This window comes from Lontra canadensis, unplaced genomic scaffold (genome assembly GCF_010015895.1).
Source record: "Lontra canadensis isolate GAN:19392208 unplaced genomic scaffold, GSC_riverotter_1.0 scaffold66, whole genome shotgun sequence".
NCBI lineage: Eukaryota > Metazoa > Chordata > Mammalia > Carnivora > Mustelidae > Lontra > Lontra canadensis.
The window spans coordinates 5,624,182-5,650,721 of record NW_022631060.1 but is presented as its reverse complement, the minus strand read 5'-3'; the positions used below and the strand labels follow the sequence as shown (position 1 = coordinate 5,650,721).

Below are 26,540 nucleotides of genomic sequence, written 5' to 3'. Positions count from 1 at the left end.
ACTTAGGGGAACAGCAGTATGACTTCTTAGCACCCAGCAAATGCCCGTTGGGTCCCTGAAGTCCAACCCTGTCTCACCTGTTGGGCCGACTTCTTGGGACCAGAGGACTTACACGGAGAAAGCAAACCCACCTCCACACACCCACCCACACCTAGATACTGGGTGACTGAAACCACTCAGAAGTTCATGTGAACGCAGAACAATCTAGATTTTGAGCTGTGTTCTCTCCCAGGTATGGACTCGGGACTCTTCAGGCCACAGGTCTATTTGGAAGGCCTGACCTGGCCTACTTCCCAAGCCCACTGCACTTCCTCAGCCCAGCCAGGGTGTTAAGCTGGCTATTTTTAGTCCCCAAGGACAAAAGAGTAAGGTCAAACCAGACCTAGAGGTACTTTCCGGAGAGCCCTCTTACAAAAAGCAAGCCGTGGTAACACAATTTCAGCATGGCCTTGTATTTGTCACCGGTCTCAACTGCAACATCGGATCCAGGTGCATGCCCCAGGTCACTGAGGCAGCCCTGAAGTTGCAGAAAAAGCCTGTTTTAGTCCTTTTGACGAGGGGATTAAAAGACGAAGGAGGATCAGAAGTGTTACATATGCATCTCTTTCCTTGGGAAACAGCTTTATTTACAAAACAGGTCTAAAATAAGAACATGAAATGACAAGCCCTTGGGAATTGTGGGAGAGCTGGCTCTTGGGGACCATGTGTGAAGCCCAAACATCCAGACAGAGGGCCTAAAGGAGGACCAGGTGTTTGAGGGGGACCTAAAATTTGAACTCCTTGTATTTTTTACTTCCCCCGCGGCTATCCTGGGGCTGAGCTTTCCTTTTCTTTTGCTGAAGGAGAGAAAGAGAAACAGGTTACAACGGGTGAAACAACCCACTAATCCCCAAGACAAGGGTGGGCAGCCTGACTCAGACAAGTCTGTGGAAAAAGTGCTAAAACTGGATTCTCAGACTTGGATGAGTTTCCCTCCTTGTGCCTTAGTTTCATCATCCTTAAAGAGGGCAGCCCACCGGAGGATTTCTAAGGTTTTCGGGACCAGGGAAGCTCAGGGCAGCAGACACCGAGTGCACCCCCATTCTCATATTAGAAGACAACAAGCCACTGAAAAAGGAGGCCATGGTACCTCGTCCCTGGCTTACACCCGGCTGGGTCCCCCTGTGGCCTCCTACCTTTTGTTTGGCAGCATGCTCGGCCACCATGTCACTGAAGTCTTCCTTCTCCACCTGTGCCTGCTGCTCCCGCACATGCTCCTCATACTTCTGGGTCATGGCCATGGGATCCAGCTCCAACTCTTCAGGTGCCAGGGCCACTTCCACACCCTGTAGCTCGGGAGCTGGGCCCTTCCGGCTCATCACCTGGAAAAGGGATCAGAGTCTTGTCATCTACAGAGAGGCTTATAAGACTTCGTTTCTGCCCCTTTCCCAGCCCCCAAAAGAGTGCTCACTGTGGACATGTCATAGATGTGGGTTGATCCCATCATGGCTCCCCCAACAGTAGCCGTTCTCTTCTCTGGTAACACAGTGAACAGCTGAGGTGTCTCACTTCTGCAAAGGACAATGCAGTCGGGCCCAAAAAGGAAGGGACAAAAGGGTCCCCAGTAGGGGAAGCAAAGAGAACACAAGCAGCACCTCCGCCCAGCTCCCAAAGAGACTGCCAGTCACCCAGAGGAAAAACGATGCCCAGGCTGCCTCTGCAGGTCGTAGAGACCCAGAAGAGGAAACAACTTGGTTGGTGGGGAGTGGGGTGGAACAGTGCTGATTCCGGGAAAAACAGCCTGGGAGGAATACAGGGACTGAGTTAAAGGATCCCCCGAACCAAGTTTAGAGGATCAGAGCCCAAGATCCCCACATGTGAAGAAGGGCTAAGGGTCAGGCTAAAAGCTCCCCAAGAACTCTGGTACAGAGAAGATGACAGGAGAAAAGAGACAACAGCTCCTGCCCAAAGCTGTACCTGGAGTTATAACATAAAGAACTCAAACTTCCAGTACTTCCTATAGCACAAGAACTAGCCGAGCCAGTCTTGCCATGTACTAAAAAAAAATGATTCCACTCAAAACACAAAAGCAAATCTAGCAATATCAACCCGGACCTCCCCTCACCTCTCCCTCTGGAAAAGTAACCATCTATTCTTTTTTTTTTTTTTAGAGTTTATTTATTTATTTATTTGACAGACAGAGATCCCAAGTAGGCAGAGAGGCAGGCAGAGAGAGCGGGGAGGAAGCAGGCTCCCCCCTGAGCAGAGAGCCCGATGTGGGGCTCGATCCCAGGATCCCGGGATCCCGACCTGAGCCGAAAGCAGAAGCTTTATTAACCCACTGAGCCCCCCAGGCACCCCAGTAACCATCCATTCTCACACAGCAGCCAGTTACCACCTTAGAACAGTTAGGATCCCGTCATTCCTTTGCTCAAAAACCTCTGAGGCTTGCTTATTTGAATAAACCCAACCTCCCTACCTGATCTAAAGGGTTCATAATCTGGTCCCTTCCTTAATCCCTGTTCACTATGCTCCAACCACAAGACCCTTCTTTTCTTGGGTATATATGCCAAGCTTGAGCCTTCTGCAAAAGGAGTAACAGGGGCGAGATTTACCCGCCCACCTGAAACAACCATAAAAATTAAAAAGTGGGCAAAACACATGATACAAAGATTTCAGGTCACTGGACGGGGGTAACAAAGCATGATAACTTGTGAGACAGGAAACAAATGAGGCATGTCGTTCAGTGACGCTGCCTACTGCACTGAGAGCGCGCAGGCCACACAAGGAGGGGGAAGCCATGTAGAGCCCAGAGGCCTCTAGCTGACTGAGTTGAAGGGATGAAACTGAAAGGCCACAGAGACCAAGGCGGCTAGAGGTCGCAGGGCAGAGTCCTAGAGAAGAGACAGCGGCACAGAAACGAGACTCCGGGGACCGACAGAGGCTCCGCCTCAGTCAGTGTCTGCTGCCCACATGGGCCAGGGAATAGCACCTAACTCACTAGCCTGAGTAAAAGTCCTCCTGATTAACAGGGCATTGGGTGGAAGGTACAGAACGTCTGGTGCCTGGTGGTGGAGAGGACCGCACCCCGCTTCAGTCCTGCCTCAGGAACCTGAAAAGCAAGACCTGAGGATCAAACTGTTTCCAAGTACCTTAACCGTGTGCCTAGACAAACCCGAGAAAGGCTCGCAGGAATACAAAGAACCCAGAACCCCGAACCCAACGACGTAAATTTCACCAAGTCTGGCTTTCAGTCAAAAATTAACAAGCATGTAGGGTGCCTGGGTGGCAGTCGGTTAAGTGTGCAACTCTTTTTTTTTTTTTTTTTTTTAAGATTTTATTTATTTGACAGAGAGAGATCACAAGCAGGCAGAGAGGCAGGCAGAGAGAGAGAAGGGGGAAGCAGGCTCCCTGCTGAGCAGAGAGCCCAATGCGGGGCTCGATCCCAGGACCCTGGGATCATGACCTGAGCCAAAGGCAGAGGCTTAACCCACTGAGCCACTCAGGCGCCCCTAAGTGTCCAACTCTTGGTTTTGGCTCAGGTCATGATCTCAGGGCTAGGAGATCAAGGCCCCCATTAAGATCTGTGCTCAGCACGGAGTCTATTTGGGATTCTCTCTCTCTGTCCCTCTGCTCCTCCTGCTTGTGCTCGCTCTCTCAAATAAATCAATCTTAAAAAAAAAAAAAAAAAACTAAATATAAAGAGAAAAGAGATTTTCAAAAGGAACAGAGCATCAGTGAGCAGGAGGGCAGCTTTGAGAGATCTAATACATACATAATTGGAGTTACAAAGGAGAAAAAGAACAAGCAAAGGGACCAGAAGATATATTTGGAGAGGGGCACCTGGGTGGCTCAGTCGGTTAAGCATCCAACTCTTGATTCTGGCTCAGAGTTGTGAAAGCAAGCCCCATGCTGGGCCTGGAGCCTCCCTCATGGACCCCACTAGGGATTCTCTCCCTTTGCCTCACCCCCGCCCCAAAATAAAGTACTGAAAGTAAACTACTGCCAACCTAGAATCCTATCCCTGACCAAAATCAAAAATCTTTCAAAAGCACATGTAAATAAAACCAAAAAAAATTAAAATAAATCTTTTGAAAGGACAAACGAAGAAACTTTCAGGCTGCCAATACTGGAAGAATTTATGACCAACAGATCCACAACAAGAAATGCTGAAGGATGCCTTTCAGGTGGCAGGAAAATGCCACCAGATGAAAACCTGGATGTACACAAAGAAATGAAAGTTCACTGAGAATGGCATTTACATGAGTTAATATAAGACTAATTATTTAAATCACTCTAAAAGATTAAAAAAAAAAAAGGACAACTGATCATTTAAACAAAAATAACCACATAACGTAGGATTTACAATATGTAAAAGTAAAAAGCATGATGACCACACAAAAGCTGGGAAAAGAAAAACGGAGTACACTGCTCTTAGGTGCTCACTACTCTCCACAAGCGGCATTATCACTTGAAGGTTGATTGTGATAAAGACCCATACTATAAACCCTACAGCAACCACTAAAAATAATAAAACAGGGGAGCCTGGGTGGCTCAGTCACTAAGCGTCTGCCTTCGGCTCAGGTCATGATCTCAGGGTCCTGGGACTGAGCTCCACATCGTGCTCTCTGCTCAGCAGGAGGCCTGCTTCTCCCTCTCCCACTCCCCCTGCTTGGGTTCCCTCTCTTGCTGTCTCTCTCTGTCAAATAAATAAATAAAATCTTTAAGAAAATAAAGTAAAATAAAATTTAAAAAAAATAACAAAACAGAGCTTTACAGTTAATAAGTCAACAAAGGATATAAAATGGAGTCATAAAAAAAAAAAAGTTCAATTAATCTAAAATGTACCAAATAGGAAAACAGAACACAATCCAGAATGGGCAAAGAAATGACCTCAGGACAAAGGAGTCAATTCATCAAGAAGCCTTAACAGTCCTACACAGTTACATACCTAGTAAGGGAGTTTCCATTGCAAGAGTCGGAGAAACCCCTGTCTGTCTTAGGCACTTCCGGTTCCTTCTGCCTCAGATTACCTTGCAGTTAGGTCTTTCCTAACATTTAGCTCTCGGCTCAAATACCTCAGTGAGACCTTCCCAAAGACCTCCCCGCCACCCAGTTCCCTCCAGATCCCATTACCTGGTTGAGTGTGCGTCACCTTCCCACCCCTATCTGAAATCACCTTGTTCTCTGATGATCTGCTTACCTGGTGTTTTTCACTGCCTAAAGCCGTGCCTAACAGAGTCCATAACTGGTTCACAAGGTGGGGAAAGCGGGGCACAAGTCAGCTGGCCAACCCAGAGGCTGAAGGGAAGAGGAAGACCTTCCCTCTCAGCTGTGCCTGGTTCTCTCACCCATCCATCGCTTCCTCAATCTTCTTCTTCCTCAGCTCAATGAGCTCAGGGGTCTCCATTCCAGCCGGCACCGACGAGAACCCTCCAGGAGTGATGAGGCCACTGTGAAGAGAGAAACAAGCTCTGGAGTAACAAGAAAGCCCCCAGCGACAGACCACTTTAGGAGGCAGACTCTGCTCGCCCCACCTGTCTGCAGGGGTAATAAAGCCGGTCTCATCTGGTTTGTCCTCATCACTTTCTTCTTCTTCCTCTTCTTCTGAAGACTCTTCATCAGACGGCTCCAGCTCCCCCCAAGGGGTCCTATCAATCTCCTCTTCCTCGGTCTTCGTCTGAAAGAGATCATTCATTCATTCAGCAAACATTTACTATGTACCTACGGTGCGTCAAGTTGTTGCGAACTGAAGGGATATAAAAGTAAACAGACAATAATCTCTGCCCAGAGAGAGCTCTTATTCTAGTGGGGAACCTACCGCAGTCACATCTCGGGAAAATGCATGCAATTTTACAGACTTTGAAACGTCCGAACACCCGGCTCCCTGACAATGACTATAAACCAACTACCTCCACACTTCATGACCTGAAGTAAGACAGCCATGGCCTATACCTGAAATTCAGCAGCATTGGTTCCAAACACGTCCCCGTAGAGTGGTTTCCCAGTCTCATCTACTGGGGGTTTGCCCCAGCCACCAGCATGGTACCCAAAGGAACAGCTCTGCAAGAGACCCAACGCAAGTCAGTTCCACTGCTAAGCGCCAGAGCGAACGCTGGAGCCCTGGAGAGACGTCACGCTACAAAGTACAGAACTAGCGCTTGGTAACTCTGGAAATTAGGATTTCAGGGAAGAATTAAATGTTATAAAGCATTACAGAGCAAAAGTAGTAAGCGAGAAAAATCCAGAGGCAACAGGATGGGGAAATGGGAGGCAGAGAGTTGACTATTAAACCTCGGCCTTCACGTTAGAGTCCACGCTGCCTGAAGGTCAAAAACAGGACTCTTAACTTCTTACAGATTTTTCCTAACTTTAAGAAGCTTTTAAAATCTATTTCTCTAAAGGGACAGAAATTTTTACCTGAAGTTTAACAATTACTTCTTTTTCACCGTAATGACTTTGCTATCAAAGTTTTTTTTTAATCAATGCTTCATATTTCAAAATAAAAATGTAATGCCATTCTTGAGATAAAATTATTTCTATCTGTCCAGCTGCGTATATATTAAAGAGATATCTGGAAAACACATACACCAAATCTTAAATCTGGTTATTTCTGAGTGGTGAAATTAGAGGCGATTTGTTTTCATCTTTGGACTCATCAATTCTCACTGACTGTTTTATAACAAACAAAAACTTACTTTTTTTTTGAAAAAAAAATAAAAAAAAAAAAAAGAGAGAGAAAGAGACATGGTAGGGTGGGATGAGGGAAGGAGAAAAAAAATCATCCTCTAGTTAAAAAGCAGAGGCAACTAAGAATGAAAGCCAGTGCTCACCTCAGGGATGGGCGAGTTCAGCCCAGGAATTTTCAGGTTGGGGTACGACGGGGGTGGTCCATATCGCTGCATGGCAATCAGCCACGGGGGAGGGACCTTGTGAGCATTCTGCCGGAAAAAGAGAACAGGATACCATTTGCCCGACCTTGTCCTTTGTCTCTCTTCTGCCCCAATTCCCATCCTCTTCTTGGCCTCCCCAGTCAGGTAACTGGCACTCACTGGTCCGACTGGCATCCCCAAGGAAATCCTTAGCTCATCAGACAGATCTCCTGGCTTCTTCTCCTTCAGTCGTGTCTCAAACTCCTTCCCCTGAGAAAAAAGCAGAGCACACTGTATTATGAATGCCAGACACACACTGGGAATTCAATGGCAAGAGGCTAGGGGAACAAAGAGAAGTCCCAATCCACTCCAGACACAAAATCCCACTGAGAGCTACCCTAGTGCCTGTTGATTCTCATCACTCCTTTCCCCGGCTGGAGTAAGAAAAGGAATAGAGGCCAGAAAGGAGGAGAGAAGCAGGACTCCCAGTGCCGACATTAACCCACCAGAAGAACTCTGCCAGATTCAGGACCTGCTTTCTCATCTGTGAAATGAGGACACTCGACAGGATGATCACCAAGATCCTTCCACCCTCAAAATTCCCTGATATCCTGGTGACGGCCATTTCAAGGATCAGGAGGAAAAAATAAAAATTTTTCTCCCACCCTCAGTATTAACTGTTTTCTTAAAAGCGTCCACCACTTGGTGCCTCTGCTCCTTATCCAGTCATCCAGTCATCATTTTAAAGACACGGACTAAACCTCTCCTCCAAAAAAAAAAACCTACCTCATTTTAAGATTTCAAATTCCACTCCCAAGGGGAGTTAAGAGTTAAGGCTGAGGAGAGGAGCCACTGTACCATCTTGGAAAGCCTTTCCAACCAAGAGTTACACAGCCATGACCGAAGGCCCAGTCTTTTCTCCCCAGCCCCTACACCCGAACCTCATAGTACAGGTCCCCGTGGATGGTCAGCTTTGGCTTGGTCTGCCACTTGAAGAAAGCATCGTGCAGTTTCTGGTAGTCAATGTCAATCTTCCCCATCTTTGGCCGAACCTTCTCTCGCATTTTGGACTTCATGGTCTTCTGTTCTTCCTGTGAAAATGCCAGAAGACAGATTATAAAAAATATTCACCAAGTTCAGCTCTTTATAGATCTGGCTCCCTGCTCCCAAAAGAAATACAGGGAGGGGGGGCGCCTGGGTGGCTCAGTGGGTTAAAGCCTCTGCCTTCGGCTTGGGTCCTGATTCCCAGGGTCCTGGGATCGAGCTCCGCATCGAGCTTTCTGCTCCGCAGGGAGCCTGCTTCCCACCCCCCTCTGCCTGCCTCTCTGTGTACTTGTGATCTCTGTCAAGTAAATAAATTAAAAATCTTAAAAAAAAAAAAAAAAGAAAGAAAGAAATACAGGGAGGGGCGCCTGAGTGGTTCAGTCAGTTAAGCACCTGCCTTCGGCTCAAATCATGATCCCAGAGTCCTGGGATCGAGCCCTGCACCGGGCTCTGCTCAGCAGGGTGTCTGGTTCTCCCTCTCCCTCTGCCCGTCCCCCTCCACACATGCTGTCTCTCATTTTCTCACTCTCAAATAAATAAGTATTTAAAAAATAAAAAAAAAAGAAAGGGAAGCCTCATTTATCTCATTCCAGAAGTCACCAAAATCCTTCCTGCTCAAACCCCTCAAAATTACATAATCCCAGTTGAACAAAATAGATGTCATATAAAATCATCTTCAGCTACGGACACCGATGGTTTTTCAAACCATCTGATCAAGAGACTGACCTCATCAGCTGCCTCTGGACAGAAATGGGTGACTGGAGTCTAACTGAGAGACAGTTTTCATCATGTATCTTTGTACCTCCTGAATTTTCTGCAGTATACGCAAGTATTCTCTACTCAAAGTATTTCACTTAAAAATTTAAATCTAAGAAGTTACACAACCACCCTGAGTCTCCAGCCACAAAGTGCATCAGGCTCACATTGGGAACAGGGAACTGCACACACAGCCAAAAGCCACCTGCAGGAAAAGGAGTCACCGTGTGCAGTTCAAAGAATTGGCCTAGAGCAGGCAGAGGAAGGATGAGGAGACGAGGGGGGAAACAGAGCCATGCGGAATCAGAAGTCTCAGCATGGGGCAGGAGAGCCAGCTCTGAACATCGAGGTCAGGTCTGCCTTTCACGAGCTGTTCTTTCCCCCGCCCTTCCCGCTCTCTATCATAGGCAGTGGTGACTTCCGGAGAATGAATAATTAGACAATTAACAAGAACGTAGACTTTGGGAACCACATTCCCGATTTTGAAGCAGGCTGCTATTAAAGCTGTGGAGCTGCAAGGTGGATCTGGGTCCTGGCCGGTCCCCTACCTTCTCCTGCAGGGCTTCCCGCATCTCCTGGATGCCTGTGCGTTTGATGAAGTCTGGCAGCTCAAACGGGGGCTTCTCGATGCCTCGTTTGCCCTGTAGGTACTTGCGCTTAAAACACCAGTGGCGTGGTACAGGCACAGAATTCCGAGTGGCCTTGAGGTGAACCAAGAGCTTGGGGTCCTGTGCGGTGACATCGTGCATCTCCACGACATCGGGCCGAGCCACAAGCTGGAAAACACAGCAACGTGCCACTAGAAAGCCCTAAACTCTCAGATCTGAGACTCTCTCTTTCATTCCTCAGAGGACATGTGCCTACATCACCCAGGCCTCCTTCAAAGCCCTCCTCCCTACCCCGCAAAAACAAAACCCTTGTGCATCTCTAGAAGCTTTTCATGCAGTCTCCCAGCCACGCTCTAGGATCTGCTAGATCCACTCCAAGCTCACCTGCTTGAGCTCAGCCACGGTGAAGCGATTCATTCGGCGCAACTTCTTCTTAGACAACTTGGGGGCCTCGGGCTTCTTTTCCTAGAACAAAACCATCATTTCTTTTCAGCAAGCCTGAGGTACGAATCACATTGCCTGGCTCACCCCAAAGGCATTCTCCTTTGCAGGAGCTTACCACGGCCCCTTGCCAGCTGCACCTCAGCCACCCATCCCAAGCCCCCCTCCCCGCCAGGAGCTTCACCTGTTCATCGTCACTGCTATCGTCATCGCTGTCCTTGTGCTCCTCCTCAAAGCCCTTCTTCTTGGGGGCTGTGGAGTTCTCCAGTTTGTCAAGTTTCTCTGGCTCCTTCTCCTTCTCCTTCTTCACGTCATCGGTGAGCTGGGAAGGCAGACGACGTGGAAACCCAAGCCCTGTGTCCCTCCCTAGTTCTGAACCCAGCACTAAAAAGATGCCCTCCCTTAGCCTGTCTTTCCCCATCCCTGCCCGTTCCCTGCTCAGCTGTGCCCCTTCCCCATGTGCTGCTCCTTGTACCTTGAAAGCCTCAAAAATCCTCTTGAAGAAGATGAAGTTGGGCTCATAAATTTCCGGTTCTTCAGTCACATACTCAATTTCAACATCAGCCGCCGGGGAGTCAGAGCCGCGGGACCGGGTTGACTCTTTCTCTCGGTCCCCAGAGCTCTCAGAAGACGCCCCCCGTACCCGCTGGGGCTTTTTCTTCTTCTTTCGGTTCCGCCGCTTCCGGTTTTTCTTGCAAGAGAAGGAAAACCAACTGGGTCAGAGAATCCAAGCATCATGCCCACCCCTAATCTCCTCATCCTGTTTCCCCAAGTGACAGAGGAAAGAGGCCTTGAAGTCAGACTCCAAAGTTCTGCTCCTCTCAAGCTGTGTGCCTATCAGTAAATTTCTGCACCTCTCAGAACCTAAATGTTTGCAGCTATAAAACGCTGGCATGCACAGTACTCTGAACTCCAAAGATTTATGATAATTAAATGCGAAATATCTGTAAGATACTTGGGACAGGAACTCGCACGAATAGCAACTATTACTTATTGAACACCTTGAACTAGTATGACTTTAGTGCCCAAATACCATCTCCTCACATTCCTTCCAGACTCTGCTCCATCCCATACCTCTTTCTTAGATACAGACACGGTGTCCTCCTCAGTCTCTGACGCTGACTGGCCCAGGGATGAGCGAGTGTCTGTTTCCATTTCCTCTTCCTCTGTAATGGAGAAAGGCGGCCATCAGTCTCCTCGCACTGGTACCACGCCACTCGCCCACAGTAACTCCTTTTTACCAAGGGCCAGTTTCCCTCCAAAGGATGGGACAGAGGGAAGGGATGGAGGAGTGCAGACTCGGCCTCAGCCTCTCCAGGTTCTGCCCTGCAGCCCTCGGAACCCAACACACTCACCGTGCTGAGAGTTCATCTCTTCCTGGCGGCTCTCCTTCAGCTGCAGGATCTTTTCCAAAGCCTGGGGGATCTTGGGTCCCACAGAGGGGTCATCCATCTGCCAGAGGCAATCCAGACAGAGAAGATAATTTTTAGATTTCTACTTCTTGTACAAGAAAGACTGCCAGCTAGGTGATGTAAATGGCAGAGAGCAACAATACAAAAGGGACACAATCATCCCTCAGCCCCCTTCGGAGTGAACCTCAGAACCCTGCCCTGGAAACGTCTCCCAAACCCTACTTCCTGCTCTACCTAAATACACTTTAACTAGATATGGCTCTCCCCTGCCCCCCACCCCTGGAAGTCCTCCTATCTTCTCTCAGAATCCTTCTCCAGAAAGAGTCCTTCTCCATACTCTCCAGTCCCTAGAAAGAAATCACCAATCTCACCTCTCTATTCTCATCTCCAGGGGGTGGTGGCGGACCACGAGGCCGGGGAACCGGGGCTCCCATGGGCAAAACAGTGGGAGTGGGGCCCACTGGAGCAGCAACTGTGAGAAGAAAGAAATTCAATGTCAGAAGAGATAAAACACACATCTTAAAAATTACCTTCCTTGCTAAAGGTCACTGTGATGGTCACCCTTAGGGAGAGGGGGTGGCTAGAAGGGAGCCCGGGGGAGATTCTGAGGTATCAGTATCATTCTGGTTCTTGGTCCTCGTGCTGGTTGTATTAGTTACCCAGTTTACGACGGTTCACTGAACTTATGCACTCCACAGACATGTACTTACGAGTAGGATTTTTCAGTCTTTCCCCTTCCCTTCCATTTCCAGGGTCTTACCTCGAGGACCCAAAGGAGTGCGAACGCCAATCTGGCCCATGTCTTGTGGGGGCCGAGGGACTGGGGTGCCCATCTTGGCAATCTCCTGCTGCCGTTCCTGCTCCAGGAGCACAGCTGCCTATAAGAGAGATGTGGGAGTGAAGACACAGCTTGAAAATCCATTGGGCAGGCAGCCTCTGGCAAACACAGGCTTTTAGCCAATAGGCCCAAGAAGAACAATCAGGTACCACCAGGGTTCGGACATCCTCATCACCCCCACCCTTCCAGGCTACTGATCCAAGTGCAGGAGGCCTCTCATCACAAAAGAAAACCCCTGAAAATAACACCAAAAAACCCCAGGGAACTCCTGGTTTCTAACAGAGAATTTAACATTTAGCTACACAAAGCCTTCTATTTTTTAACAAGAGTTTTCTTCCCCAAGAGATTAAGTTATTTCTAAGGAACAATGAATTCTTTTCTTATTCCTGCTCTTCAAGATCTAGCACAGTCTAGGCAAAAACAGCACTTCATAAATAATTTCGTGTCTATTCCTGTTAATGTTTACTTTCTAATACTCCCAGTAACACACTAGGGAACAACTGACAAAATGCCCCTCTGGGAGTGGATGTCTTCTGTCTCATTCTCTAACTACATCTACCAGGTTTAGTCTAAATCCAATACAACTGACTAAATAAATCCAGGCTCTCCTCGTGAGTACCTAACACAATTATCACGTAAGACTAACAAGAGTCACCAAACTTCTTCTGTAACGGGTTAAATGATAAACATCTTAAACGTTATGGGTCATTGCAAAGGCCCTAGTATGTTCTGATTTGCTTATTTTTTTTTTTTCCTTAACAATCCTTTAAAGATAGAAAAACCATTCTTAACTTGCAGGCCATGCTAAATCAGGTCACAGTCTGTAGTTTACCAATCCCCGGGCTTCAGAGAAGATAGGATTATTTGGAAGATACTGAACTTAAGGATGAGGTAACCTCCATGGAAAACTTGCAAGGCACATCTTGTTCTGGACACTGAGCACTAGGAATGAGAGTCCATGGACTGGACCATAAGGCCAAAGGCTGGGGGGCATTACCCGCTTCTGCTGCTCCAAGAGCTCGTGTTCCTTCAGTGAATGATCTCCCTGCTTAAAAAAGAAAACAAGCTCCCATCAGCACCACCATCCCTGAGGCCAGGCTGTCATAACTCTGCTTCCTGGGGTCCTCTTCCATTTGAGGGCCTATGTTCTAGTCTTGGGTCCAGACCTTCCCAGAAAGCTCGGCCCCAGGGTGCCTGGGTGGCTCAGTTGGTTAAGCATCTGCCTTCGGCTCAGGTCATGATCCCAGGGTCCAGGGATCAAGTCCCGCATCAGGCTCCCTGCTCAGCAGGGAGTCTGCTTCTCCTTCTCCCTCTGCCCTCCCCCCGACTCATGCTCTCTAATAAATAAATAAAATATTAAAAAAAAAAAAAAAGGAGGAGGAGGAGCCTTAGCTTCGGCCTCTCTGAAGCTCCACTGCCCCTTTAGCACCCTGTTGAGACCCACACTGAAGCTGCCATCTGCCCCACCTGCTTGGCACGTTCCTCTTGCTGCATCAGCAAGGCCGCCTGCTGCTGCGCCAGCTTCAGCCGCTCCTCCTCTGACAGAGCCACAGGCTCACCCACCCGCAGAGGAGGTGGTGGCCCCAAGTTTGGTGGGCGGGGTCCAACTGCCATAGGAAAGCCAAGGCCAAGGCCTGGTGGAGGTGGTGGGGGCGGTGGAGGAGGTTGCAGCGGGGGGAGTCCCATGGGTGGTGGCGGCATGGGAATCCCAGAAAGCTGTGGAAAAAAAATGTGAACACAAACTAGGAAACGTTTACCTACTGCAGACATTTACTGGAGATCAACTATGAGCCAGGTGCTAGGATTCAAAGTCAAATGACATAATTCTCGCATGTAAGAAAAAAATACTCTCTAACAATACCAAAAGAAGAGGATGCTAATTTGGGGGAACCAACCAAGGAAACTATCAGCTTTCTCCCCAGAAAAATGTGAACACAGATTTTGCATACAATTTCAGGAAATTCGAGGACACCTCTAAAGGCCGCCTGGGAACTCCTCATCCCACACAGAGAAGTCAATAGTTCCCAGGTCAGAGCCATTGTCCCAGAGAAAAATTCAAATCCTGGCTCAGAAAGGACATGAAAGTTGAGAAGACTTAAGTAAACTGGAGCCAGTGTGTCCCAATGACTCACTAAATGTAAAAGCTATGAAATCAAACCAGGGAATGAGCCTTACTTAATGTCTAAATGAACAAAATGGGAACTGTGCCCTGGGAAGGCAAAAAAGAGTTCTTCCCAGCTGAAGGAGAATCAAGTCAGGCTTCCCGATTACTTAAGCGGCACCTTAAACGACAGGTAGAATTTGGAAAAGCAGAGGTTGGGAAAGGTGATAAGGATCAGGACCAAGGGAGAACTGAAGAGCTGCCATTTCTCCCTGTCCAATCTGTTAGTTGCATCTCCAATACACTGAATGTGAGAAATCATCTTATAAAGTAGAACCACCCCCTTACCTGTGCAGACATGGGAGGGGGAGCAGCTTTGTCCCCATCTTCGCCTCTCAGAACTGGACGATTCAGCACGATGCCAGTCTGCAAAACAGAAAGGACTCCAGGTCAGTCCAAGAGGAGCTGTTCCAGGAAACGACATTCACTCCCATTCATTCAACAAAATTTACCCAGTGCCTGTCTGCCAGAGCTTGAGCTAGTCACTGGAGAGGACCGACACAGACAGAAACGATTACAACTGGTCAGATAATGACAAAAACAAGCGGAAACAGCAAACCCCTGCTTGCTGTGTAGAGCTACCTAAAGAACCAAGACCGAGTAGTGAGGGGCCATGAAGGCCTTCTCTAAAAACTCGGCCTACTCCGACGTCCCGCCACCAACACGTACCTGGCGGGTGTAGGTCTGCAGCCTCTCCACCAGCTCCTCGCGACTCCCTGCTGGGCAAAGCACAGGATCAACAGGGTCCGTCAGGACCAAGTCAGGCCTCAGCGATCCGCCTCCGCCCCTCCCCCCGCCCCCGGGTCTCCGGGGTAACCAGGCTCCGCTTCTCCCTCAGGCCTGCGCTGCCCCGGCTCTTGACCTCTCGAGTTTCTCACCTTGGATCGGAGCTCCGATCTCTGCCAATTTGGCTTGCAGCTCCTGGGCAGCCCAAGCGCCATAGTGCCCAGGGGGTGGTGGCGGCGGCAGCTGCAACTCTCCTTTGGGAGGCTCGGGATGCTCGGCCGCCATCTTAGCCGCAGGAAGGCGCGCGACCAACCCGGAAGTTCGAGCCAGACTTGGGGCCCACTTCCCGGAACTTCCGGCAGCGCAGCACGCCACGTCCGCTGGAAGATTGGCAGGCCGTTCACACTGAGGCCCAGCCCCTGCGGATCTCCAAGTGTTCCCAGGGGACCCGGCCGCGAGGCCTTCTGGGACTTGTAGTACGCAGGTACCCTGCTCTGGCGGTCCGACTCTGGGAGGACTGTGCGGGGCTCAAGCACCGGGAACACTGGGGGCTGGAGCGGGGGCGGGGCTGCGGAGAACGATGGTCCCGCCCGAAAGGCGTGCTCCCCGCTTCTGACCCGCCGGAGCGCAGAGCTCCAGCCTTCCGACCCGACTTCCAGCTCAGGCGTGAGAGGTCCGGGCGCTTACGTTCCTCAGGGAGTCCTGAAGGACTCATTCCAACGGCGGCCGCGCGTTGAGGGCGCCAAGCGGGAGGTTGCAGCCGATGCCTGTGATAAAACAGTATCTGATTGTCTGCCCGCCCACCCCCGGCCCACGCATGGATGAATGGGCTGAAAGAGGATCGGAGCCGAAGAGGAGCGGGCAGAGCTCCAGCTGCCGACCTGGGGGAAGGGCCACACTAAAGCCCCTTTTTCCACCTATCAGGCCGGCTCAAATGTCTCCGCTAGGCTTTCTCCCGCTTTCCTTTCCTTCTTTGGAGCTCCCATAACACGTACAAACATCTACCGTTTGTTTTAAAGCCTTTCTTGCTCCTTTGCCCCACCTCCTCCCCAAGAACGTGAGCAGAGACCTGGGCTTTTTACCGTCTGGCAGCACCTGGCTCTCAAGAGGCGCTCAGTACTGATTAATGGGGGGCGGGGGAGGAGGGGACAAACGAAACGGCCATTCGGGCGACAGGCTTTGCATCTTTTTTAGTCCCGAAAATGAACTCAGGACCTTTTCTTCCCTTGCCCCCCCCCACCAGCGGCCTGTGCGCCGAGGGAGGGATGAGATGCCCCCAGTCTGTCCAGCTTCCACCACTCCCTATCCTGACCCGTCAATTCTCTTTCTCTCCGCACCTCTGCCACTAGCTCTGAGATCCCCCTCCCATTCTAGCCCTTTTCTTTCACTGATAGGCTCACTGCCTGTGCGATTGTGTGTGTGTGTGTGTGTGTGTCTGTGTGTGTGTGTGTGTGTGTGTGTGTGTATGTGTGTTAGGTGAGAGAGCTGGGAAACTCAAGTAAAGCCTCATTTTCCCCACACACCCACACCCTTCCTATCCTCTTTCCAGCATCTCCATTTCACTGACTCCCCCCCCCCCCAAGAGAAATAGCCAAGAGCAGGGAAAAAACGATGGGGTGCCAGGTCTAAGATAGGTGGGTTTAGGAGAAACAGAGAAGGACTGTGCCAGGAAGTTTTGCTCACATCCTAGCCCTAGCTAGAAAATTCCCTTTCCTCCTGCCCAAGCCTTAATCCTTCCTCTTCCCCTCACCACCACCATCCCAGTCTCCAGATACTCCCAAAGGAGAAGCCGAACCCAGAGAGGACAGAAGAAATAACAGTGGTGCCCTCCCCTCCAGCTGGTCGGCACACTCAGGAAAAACCATTCCTGACCCAAAAGAAGCATCTTTCTGCTCCATGTAACTGGAGAGCTGCTGGCAGGTCATCTGACGGTGCAGGGCCCTAGGCATGTGTATATGCTGGGGAAGGTGATAGGGGTCGCTGAGGCAAGATAAACTAAAGTCTGACGGGTGAAGAGGTAATGTAGTGGCGGCCAGAAAGGGACAAGTGGGGCCTTATCATAATAGCCCTGGGACCCAGGCAGGACAGGACCTCCCATTGTGCAGAGGGGAAACAGGGGCAGAGAGAAGCTGACATTCCCAAGAGGCCAAACTGGGACCACAAGCATTTCTCCTGACTGCAAGAACCCCCATTCCCTTCTACCTCTTAACAAGGACCCTCATACAATAGCTACCTGTGTGGGACTAGAATGGAATCCAATCCTTTCCAGTCCTGGTTTGGGCTGCTATCCCAGCTCCAGCATCCTTGCCACACTCAGCCAAGGGGGAGGAGAAAGCAGGGGTCCATGAGAACCAAAGAACTAACTACATGTGGGGCCGTTGGTGTCTGGCATTATTTTGGGAGGTACTGCTGCCCATCTCCCAGGGGGTAGGAACTAAGGCCTAAGAAGGCAGAAAATTCAGGAGCACCCCCCCAACACACACACACACACACACACACACACACACACAGGAATTTACACAGAACCTTTACATGTATCATCTCTGCAACTCCAAGAACACCTCTCTACTGTAGAGCTGAAAGTATTCAGGCCCAGGGACTGGCTCTTGACTCTGGGACTTAAGTTCAACAAGGGCTGAACTTGGGTTCTCTAATTCCCAAAACAAAGTGCTAAAGCTCTGGTCAGGAGTGAGTGGGTCTGGAGTCCTGCTGGAGAGAAGGAGTGGGTCAGCAGCACGAGGACTGCCTCAGGGGCTGGAAGGAAAGTGTCCCCAGGAATGCCAGGGCAGATGGGACCAGACCCCAGCTGGAGCTGTGCTTCTCTACTGGAGGTGGACAGAGGAGAAGGAGAGGAGGGAGGGAGCATGTGGGTGCTTGTAGAAGTACCTGTGTCTCTAACTCCCCCAGGACCCACCAGCCCAAGGTCAGCCTGTGCAGCCAGGAATGTCCATCAATGTCAGAGTATCCAGAGACCTTCTGGACCTCAGTTTCCCCTTCTGTGGAGTGAGGGCAAGGAGCTGACCACATTGGTGTCCAGTCTCTGCAAGGTTGCCAGCTGATACCCGCATCCAAAAACGTCACACGGAGATTGTTCCAGGGCAGTCCACGAGTCAGAGCTGCCCCCTCCCCTTGCCGCTTCCCTTCCCCTCCCCCTCGGCTCTCGGCTGCCGGGCCCCCGCCCCCGCCCCGCCTTCGGTGTGCGATGGGGGGCGGGCGGCGGGCAGAGCGGAGAAGAGCGGAGCCGCCACCTGATCCCATCCAAGCGCGGAGAGGCGAGCGAACCGGCACTCGGTGCTCAGGGCCCCCGGCGCCCTCCGATCCGCATTGGATTTCGGGACAGGGGTTGGGAGATAGCGGCGACCACCCCCGACCCGGGTCGGAGGCAGAGCCCGCGGCGTGAGTACTGCAGTGGCCTGCGTGGGGCTGGGGGATGGAGGTGGACCGGACCAGGACAGAGATCGGAGCTCGAGGGTGGGCGGGAGAGTGTCGTGGGGGCCGAGTGCCCGGAGAGCATGGGGGGGCGGGGGCGCGCGCTCTGCCCCCTGGAGAGCAAGAGAGGCCCGGGGTGAGGGGGGAATCTGGCCTATCCTATCCCCTGTGGTGACCAGATCCTGATGACGGGATCTCTGGAGTAGGTGGGGGATGAAATTGAGGGGATGGGGGCTGGAGGAGCCGTAGTGATGGAGAGAGGGGGATGAGGGGAATTCGGAGACAAGGATGACGTGGGAGTGGATGGCAGGGAGAGGGGGCTAGGGGGACCTGGCAGCAGGCTGGGAGGAAAAAGGAAGGAAAAGAGAGAGAGGTGGAAAGATAATATGATATCCTGGGCCACTTATTTGCAACCCCCTGAGTCCTTGGCCCCTTCCTTTCTAGTGCCCTGGGCTGTTTCCCTCCCTTCTCACTGGGCTGTGCCATCCTTAAGGAAGGATGGAGTCTCCAGGTCATCCAACGGTCAGGTCCGGTGGTCCACGCCAGGACACCCTCCTCCTCTAAAAGCACCCATATTGGCCCTAGGGCTGGGATGGAGAGAGAAAAGGGCTCATTTGGGAGTGGGTGGGTGTCCAGGCCAGTTTTCAAAGCTCTGGCTAGCTAGACCATTTTTTTCCCCTTTGGTTCCCTGGAGAAAGGAAAGCAATTTGCAAAACCAGGCAGCAGCCTGAGGTAAATTTTTCTGACTAAAATTAGCACTGATATTCTGATGAGGCTGGGCATCCTGACCTGTCTGGGACGGCTGGGGAAAACTCTCCATGGAGAAGACACAGGGGAGGCAGAGGGAGTAGTTTGAAGCATGCAATGGACTGGAGCCAGGACCGCAGGAGACCACCACCCACCCCTTGCCAGCCTGGAGATTACAGAGGTTAAATCCAGCCCCAACCAGCCCCCTTCCCTGGATGCCAGTGCTCAGACTCCAGCTCCATAGGCAGCATCATGGAGAGAACTTGCCAAGGGAAGGGAGGCCTCCTCCAGTGTCCAAGCAGCACCCTCTCTCAGGACCTGGAATGTTTAGCCTGGCCGAGTGCCCACCCAGAGGAGACAAGGTTACTGCTTTCAAATACCTGAAGGTCTGTCATGGAGAAAAATGGCCCGTGCGGTCTAGGAGGGTAGCACTAGCAATTGTGGGGAGTGGAAGGTGGAAGGGGCAAGCCGAGGAGGGCATTAATAGTGGTGGGCTGGTCCTAGCTGTCCCAGAAACAACTTTTGGACGGCCGAGGCTGCTCAGAAATGGACCAGGCTGTATCTGAAGGTGGTGAGCATCCTGTCACTGATGGTGGCCAAGCAGAAACTGGTGCCTACCCTGGAGGGCTGGTGTCCAGGGAGTGCTGATGATTCCCTCTTCCAAGGGGGACCTCAGCCTGGAGTCTGGCTGGCTGGGTCCCCAGGGCTAAGTCATGGATGGGAGTGGGATGGGGAGGACCACCTGGCACTCTGTCCTCCTTCTCTGTGTGGCCTGGTTGAAGCATTTCCCAGGGAAAGTCCCAGTGTAGCTCCCTCCAGGCTTGACCTCCTTGGGTGACCCAGAGTCCACTGAAAATAGGGTAGTTTTAGTGAGTGTAGCACAGATGAGAATAGGTTGACACCCCCCCCCCAACTCTGCCTCCTCAAGAAACTCCCACCTTGTCACCAAATCCTCAAGGCAGGATGAGTGCCAGAGGCTATAGGCTCTGACTTCCTCTTGCGGGCTTCCTTACTCTGGCAAAGCCAGCCCTTCTCTGGCCCCAGCAATCCTTGAAAACACAGCAGGGCGTTAGGCTTTCTCTGCTATGCCCTTGATTGGCCCTCTGTGGCTGTACCCTTCACCTCCCTTCGCTCCAGGCAGATTAAGTCTGGAAAAACAGAAACAAGGTGATGGGGCCTGGAAAAAAAAGAAAGGCATAACCAGGACATCTTTCTACCCAAACAGGTTTAAATGTAATCCAGGATTAATGAGGGGCCAGGGGAGGTAGCGGTGAAGAGGGACTGGAAACCAAGCTCCAAGCCCCAGGGGAAAGTGATGGTCAAAAGTTTTTACATTACCTCATCCCTCCTGGGACCCAGGTGTCCTAGTTCCATATACGTGCAAATGCCCGTAGGGTTCCCAGCTCATTCTCCCCTTTCAAGAGGTGTGTATGTGAGGCTGAACCTGAACCCAGACCTGAAGAAGACCAAGGCCCCTGAGATAGAGACCCTACCCTAGTGGGGGGACAGGCATTGTTGCCGAAGCGGACTTTCCACTAGCGCTGCCAAGGGCCGGGCTGCCCTTGAGCCAACGCATTCGTGTGGGGACAGGTGCCTGGCCGGAAACCAGGCCATTCTTCTGCCTCTCACTCCTGCCACTCACCTGGGACAGGCCCACCTTCTCCTGGAGAGTCTCTGCAGGACAACAAGCAGGACTGCCTCTGTCTTCCCCACACTCCCACCCCTCTCCTAGGCTGCCATGTCACGGCCTTGGCCAGGCACCTCTCACTGCAGAGTCAGCGGATGGGGTGGCCAGGGTTTCAGGTGTCTGGGGATGAAATCCAGATAGGGTTCTGGGATTTCAAGTCCTTCCTTTCTTTCCCTCATGGATTTATTGGTCTTGGGTCCTCAGGGCAGGTGCCCAGCGAGGAAGGCTCAGGGCTCCGAAGCATGCAGAACTGCCAGAGTCTAGAACAGGGATGGGAAAATCAGTTCTCTGTGGAAGCAGCACACATAACACCAAGGGGGATGGGCTTTGAAACCAGAAAGAGCAGGTCTGAATCCTGATTCTGCCAACAGCTGTGTGACCATGGGACAAGTAGCACCATCACTTAGAGACTCAGTCTCCTTGTCTGCAAAATGGGAAATCATACCTATGTTAGAGGGTGGTGGGGATTAAATGGAAGTTAAGTATGTAAGAGTGTAGTACATGTTGTAAGCCCGCAGTAGTAATCCCTTGCCCGTGTCAAGAGACTCAAGAAGCTATAGGTCTAGTCAGTGGCTTCTGAGTTCAGGCTCTAGGGGGTCAAGGCAAGCTCTTGCCGGAAGCAGTCAGGCAAGGAGCCCTGGAGGAGGGAAACCTTGAATTGAGACTTCTATGCTTTAACCCAAGTCCCAGTGCTAAGGTAAGCCTACTGGGGAGACAGATACAAATGACCACAAGACAAAGACGAATTAGGGCCCAGGCAGAGAAGCCAAGACCGGGCTCAAGGGAGGAGTGGCTACAGCTTGAAGGGCTGGCCACACCCCAAAGCCTGTAATTCCACCCAAGACTAAGTTATCTGGAGCAGTGTGGAGATAGGGTCTTGGTAGTGCGAGGTGGGAATCCGAGCTTCTCTGGCTTCTCTGTTCACACCACCCTCTGGAGCTCTTCTTTGCAGCAGCCTTGCTGGGGCCCACAGCCCATCTCCTCTGCGTGCTGCAAACCTGTTTGCCTCCTTCTTCTGCCAGGCCTCTCAGGAATACTGGCCCTGCTACCAGAGCCCCAGGAGCCCCCATGAGTGCCGGCGAAGGGAGTCCTGGATAGCGAGGCCCTGGCAGGTCCAGGGGTGGGTACCCCATCATGCCACCCATCCTCCAGCATGTGCAGCAGGCCACCAAGATGATGAGCCGAAGGAAAATCCTGCTGCTGGTGCTAGGGTGCAGCACCGTCAGCCTCCTCATCCACCAGGGGGCACAGCTCAGCTGGTAAGGGGGTGGGGCCTGGGCGTGGGGGCGGGACACAGGCAAGTTGCATACTTGCCTGGTTGGCAACAGAACTGGGACCTTTCCCTCCCATTCCTTCTATCTGCCAAAAGAGTCTGTCTTCTGCTGGACTTTACTCCTTCACTCTATTATAAAAGTGCTTTCTATACATTCTCTTTATTGTTTTAAAGATTTTATTTATATATTTATTTGACAGACAGACAGACATAGAGATCATAACTAGGCAGAGGCAGGCAGAGAGAGCCTGATACGGTGCTTGATCCCAGAACCCTGGGATCATGACCTGAGCCGAAGGCAGAGGCTTTAACCCAGGCACCCTCTATACATTCTCTTTGGATCCATACAACCTCCCTGGGCAGGCACTGGTCTTCATTGAAAGGTTGCTTGAAAGCACAGAGTTAGTCAGTGACTACACTGGGATTCTAATCCAGTACAAGTCCTTCCCACGGCATCATAGTCTGAGTGCCTCCCCCAAAGGACTGCAGACAAGTTCTCATTGATTCTGCTGTGCTGGGCAAATCCCCTCGTTTCTCTGAGCTGTTTCCTCATCTATAGAATGGGAATGATGACATGGGCGACCCAGTCAGCCATCCTGATACAGGATACCATGTGACAACTAATAGGACCCCTTGCCCTACTCCTGGCTCTGTGAACCCAGCAAATCCCTGCACCGTTCAGGGCCTCAACTTTCTCATTTCCTACATGATCTGCCTTGACAACGGTGTGAATGGGCTCAGTTCTCCTTGTTGGAGGATTTGCTTGTCTTCAAGAGGGGCATCTGGGTAGATACTACCCTGAGCCCAAACCAGCCACAGATAGGAAATCTCAGTGGTGTTCTCAAGGGTGCTTAGAGTAGTCCTCATTACACGATGGCGAGGCTAGAAAAGAAATGAGAGTAACTCAGAGTCTGAAGGGAACTTACAGGCCATCTGTAATCCCCAACACCTTTGTTTCAGGAACAAGGAAACAGAAATGAAAGCTTCATGAAGGCTAAGCATATTCTCCGGTTTTCATAGTAGCAAAATTCCTGAGCCTAGAATAGTGCCTGGCACATAACAGATGCTCAAAAGAAAATTTGTTGGCTGAATGAATGAGGCTCCAGGGAACACAACAGAATCATATAGCAAATAGGTTGTCTCAAAGCCCATGCCATGGGGACTCCTCCTCCATGAGGAGCCAGAGAAAGAGTAAAAGTGGGAAAGAAGACAGAGAACAAGAGAATATAGTGACTTTATCTGAGTTGCCAGTAAACGTAAATGAATTTTCTTCTGGTCCTCAGTTTCTTCACGTGTAGAGTAGACCTTCTCAAGGATCTCCAAGGGCCTCTGTCCTTATATTCGTTATCTATTTCTGTGTAGCCAAATTACCTCAAAACTTAGGTTTTGAACACATCAGACATTTACTATCTTGCTCCTGTGGGTCAGGCATTCACGTGTGGCTTAGCTGGGGATCTCTGGCTTAAGGTCACCTGGAGTTGCAATCAAGCTGGCTGCTGAGGATGCAGTCTCACCTGAAGGCCTGACCGGAAGTGCTCCCCTTCCCATCGCCCTCATGTGGTTGCTGGCAGCATTGAGTTCTTCAAGCAGGCCGATAGACTGAGGGCCCAGTACCTCCTGGAGTGTTGCCACCTGGTACCTTCCCACAGGGCTGCTCACAGAATGGCAGCTTGCTTCTTCCTGCCTGAGTTATCATCCCAGAGAGAGGGAGAGAGAGAGAGAGAAGGAGAGATACCAAGATAGAAGCCATAGTCTTTTTTTTTTTTAAAGATTTTATTTATTTATTTGACAGAACAAAGTAGGCAGGGAAGCAGGCAGAGAGGGGAGACGGGGAAGCAGACTCCCTGCTGAGCAAAGAGCCCAATGCGAGGCTCGATCCCAGCACCCTGGGATCATGATCTCCGCGGAAGGCGGAGATTTAACCCACTGAGCCACCCAGGTGCCCCATAGAAGCCATAGTCTTTCTAATGTAATCTCACGAGTGACATACCTTCATTTCTACCTATTCTGTTCCCTAGTGGCAACAATAAATCCTGCTCACCCTCGGGGGGAGGGAAATGCACAAGAGAGTCCATACCGGAGGCCAGCAGGGATCTCTGGGAGTCATCTTAGAGGCTGCCTGCCATACCCTCTACTGGTCGGTGCATGTGGCCCATCTTACCGTCCTGGGGGAGGGGCAGGGGTCGAGACGCCCCTCTCACACACACTTCCTTTACCCCCTCCTCCCCGCACACTCCCCCCACCCCGGACTTGGCAGGTACCCCAAGCTGTTTCCTCTGAGCTGCCCGCCTCTGCGGGACTCACCGCCCCGCCCCAAGCACATGACGGTGGCCTTCCTCAAGACGCACAAGACTGCAGGCACCACCGTCCAGAACATCCTGTTCCGCTTCGCCGAGCGCCACAACCTGACGGTGGCCCTGCCGCACCCGAGCTGCGAGCACCAGTTCTGCTACCCACGCAACTTCTCGGCACACTTCGTGCACCCAGCCACGCGGCCACCGCACGTGCTCGCCAGCCACCTGCGCTTCGACCGCGCGGAGCTCGAGCGCCTCATGCCTCCCGGCACCGTCTACGTCACCATCCTGCGCGAGCCGGCCGCCATGTTCGAGTCGCTCTTCAGCTACTACAACCAGTACTGCCCGGCCTTCCGGCGCGTGCCCAACGCGTCGCTCGAGGCCTTCCTGCGCGCGCCCGAGGCCTACTACCGCGCGGGCGAGCACTTCGCCATGTTCGCGCACAACACGCTGGCCTACGACCTGGGCGGCGACAACGAGCGCAGCCCGCGCGACGACGCCGCCTACCTGGCGGGCCTCATCCGCCAGGTGGAAGAGGTCTTCTCGCTCGTCATGATCGCCGAGTACTTCGACGAGTCGCTGGTGCTGCTGCGGCGGCTCCTGGCCTGGGACCTGGACGACGTGCTCTACGCCAAGCTGAATGCGCGCGCCGCCAGCTCGCGCCTCGCCGCCATCCCCGCGGCGCTCGCGCGGGCCGCGCGTGCCTGGAACGCACTCGACGCGGGCCTCTACGACCACTTCAACGCCACGTTCTGGCGCCGCGTGGCGAGCGCCGGCCGAGCCTGCGTGGAGCGCGAGGCGCGGGAGCTGCGCGAGGCCCGGGAGCGCCTGCTGCGGCGCTGCTTCGGCGAGGAGCCCGTGCTGCGGCCCGCCGCGCAGATCCGCACCAAGCAGCTGCAGCCGTGGCAGCCCAGCCGCAAGGTGGACATCATGGGCTACGACCTGCCCAGCGGCGGCGCCGGGCCGGCCACCGAGGCCTGCCTCAAGCTGGCCATGCCCGAGGTGCAGTACTCGAGCTACCTGCTGCGCAAGCAGAAGCGCCGGGGCGGTGTGCGGGCCCGGCCCGAACCGGTCCTGGACAATCCTCCGCCCCGGCCCATCCGGGCGCTACCCCGCGGCCCCCCTGGCCACTGAGCTCTCCAGTGGCTGGGTCCTCCTCTGCCCACCGGGAGTCCTGCCTGGCACTGCTCGCAGCTCCTGCCTCATCAGGGCCCCTACTGCTCAGTCCTTGGGGCAGCATCTCCCAATCTGAGCCTGCCTCCCCAGGGTGACTTGAACCCCGCCTTCGTGGAGGGTGCTGATAGGCCCGATCGAGCCCCGGGCCACCCTTTTCTCCTTCCTGACCGGTTGGTGACTTTAACCAGAGGTCTGAGACCTGTCCGGAACTGCCCACCCTGCGTTTTTCTGTGGGTTGAGCCCTCTGCCCCGACCAGTCTTTTCCAAGTGGGTGAGCCCAGGCCTCACGCAGAGGGGGGCTGAGCCCTGGGAAGGGCTGCTTGGCCTGTAAGCTTCCTGGGGCTCCTGCTCTTCTTCCCCGGGGGTCAGAGACCCCCACACCATCTGTCTTCCAGGTTCCACCCTCCCCACAGACCTAAGCTGCTCCCAGACTCCAGAACCAAGAGTTCTTGGGTTGGGCTTTTTGTTTGGTTGATTTTCCTTTTTTTTTTTAAATAAAATATCTTTAAAAGGCAAAGGTTGTATGTCAGTCATTGAAAGCGAGATATCCCACGTTTGAGAATGAGGCCGGTGCCCCCCCTAATAGCCCCTGTGACTGTCACCACGAGGAAGGGGGCCCAGGCTCAATCAGCCTTCCCAGGGGCTCACACCTCTCAACAACACCCCCTTCACTGACTGGGCTTCCCCACGCAGACTGGCCCCCTCAGCTCCACTCTTTTCGTTTGAGAAAATCTAAATCGTCCCTTTTCATTCAATTCAGCCCCATTTATGGAGCATTATCTCCAACTTGGGGACACAGGTGAACAAGGCAGATAGGGTTCATGTCGCTCGTGGGGCGCACAGTGAGACGTTGGGACTGGAATAGGACCTGAACACTGAAGGAAGGACCAGAGCTGGGTAGAGGAAAACCAGCTCAGGCTGAGCAGGGAGAGGTTGGATGGACAATCATATCCAATAAGGAGGTGCTCAATTCCCCGGCCCCCTTCTGAGTCACCAGCTTCACCTCTGGCCCTTCCCACAAGGAGAAGACACCCTGACTCCGGTGAGGACCATTCCCTGACCCCAGCGTTCTTGAGGACAGCAGGACATCCAGCACT

The 26,540-nt window shown here is 52.2% G+C and overlaps 2 protein-coding genes across 5 annotated transcripts; one reads left to right on the top strand and one right to left on the bottom strand.

Annotated features, from left to right (window-relative positions):
* Window positions 1-589: 589 nt before the first annotated feature.
* SF3B2 (splicing factor 3b subunit 2) lies at window positions 590-15,161 on the bottom strand. 4 transcript variants are annotated; one of them, XM_032879519.1, is made up of 22 exons: window positions 14,990-15,161; window positions 14,781-14,830; window positions 14,400-14,477; window positions 13,418-13,666; window positions 12,948-12,998; window positions 11,873-11,990; window positions 11,484-11,584; window positions 11,056-11,152; window positions 10,775-10,866; window positions 10,176-10,391; window positions 9,885-10,022; window positions 9,644-9,724; window positions 9,200-9,427; window positions 7,793-7,942; window positions 7,032-7,121; window positions 6,813-6,920; window positions 5,935-6,042; window positions 5,517-5,659; window positions 5,331-5,432; window positions 1,451-1,550; window positions 1,176-1,361; window positions 590-836 (listed from the first exon to the last, which is right to left on the bottom strand). In XM_032879519.1, the coding sequence occupies exons 1-22, from the start codon at window positions 15,120-15,122 to the stop codon at window positions 765-767; spliced, it is 2,691 nt and encodes an 896-aa protein (XP_032735410.1). In that variant the 5' UTR covers window positions 15,123-15,161; the 3' UTR covers window positions 590-764. The 4 variants fall into 4 exon arrangements, with proteins under 4 accessions (XP_032735410.1, XP_032735412.1, XP_032735411.1 ...); XM_032879521.1 differs by having other exon boundaries at window positions 12,948-12,995; XM_032879520.1 differs by having other exon boundaries at window positions 14,781-14,827.
* Window positions 15,162-18,046: 2,885 nt separating this feature from the next.
* On the top strand, window positions 18,047-25,929 carry GAL3ST3 (galactose-3-O-sulfotransferase 3). Its single transcript, XM_032879518.1, has 3 exons — window positions 18,047-18,233; window positions 21,723-21,959; window positions 24,231-25,929. Exons 2-3 carry the CDS (start codon window positions 21,835-21,837, stop codon window positions 25,399-25,401), a joined length of 1,296 nt encoding a protein of 431 aa, XP_032735409.1. The 5' UTR covers window positions 18,047-18,233; window positions 21,723-21,834; the 3' UTR covers window positions 25,402-25,929.
* Window positions 25,930-26,540: the final 611 nt, after the last annotated feature.

Bases quoted from the DNA above. Each gene is read 5' to 3' on its own strand.
- SF3B2 (XM_032879519.1), bottom strand. From the start codon at position 15,122: ATGGCGGCCGAGCATCCCGAGCCTCCCAAAGGAGAGTTGCAGCTGCCG. The intron at 14,831-14,989 runs GTGAGAAACTCG...TGCTTTGCCCAG, and splicing joins GATCGGAGCTCCGATCCAAG to CAGGGAGTCGCGAGGAGCTG. The intron at 13,667-14,399 runs GTAAGGGGGTGG...TTTTTTCCACAG, and splicing joins CCCCTCCCATGTCTGCACAG to CTTTCTGGGATTCCCATGCC.
- GAL3ST3 (XM_032879518.1), top strand. From the start codon at position 21,835: ATGCCACCCATCCTCCAGCATGTGCAGCAGGCCACCAAGATGATGAGC. The intron at 21,960-24,230 runs GTAAGGGGGTGG...CGGACTTGGCAG, and splicing joins CAGGGGGCACAGCTCAGCTG to GTACCCCAAGCTGTTTCCTC.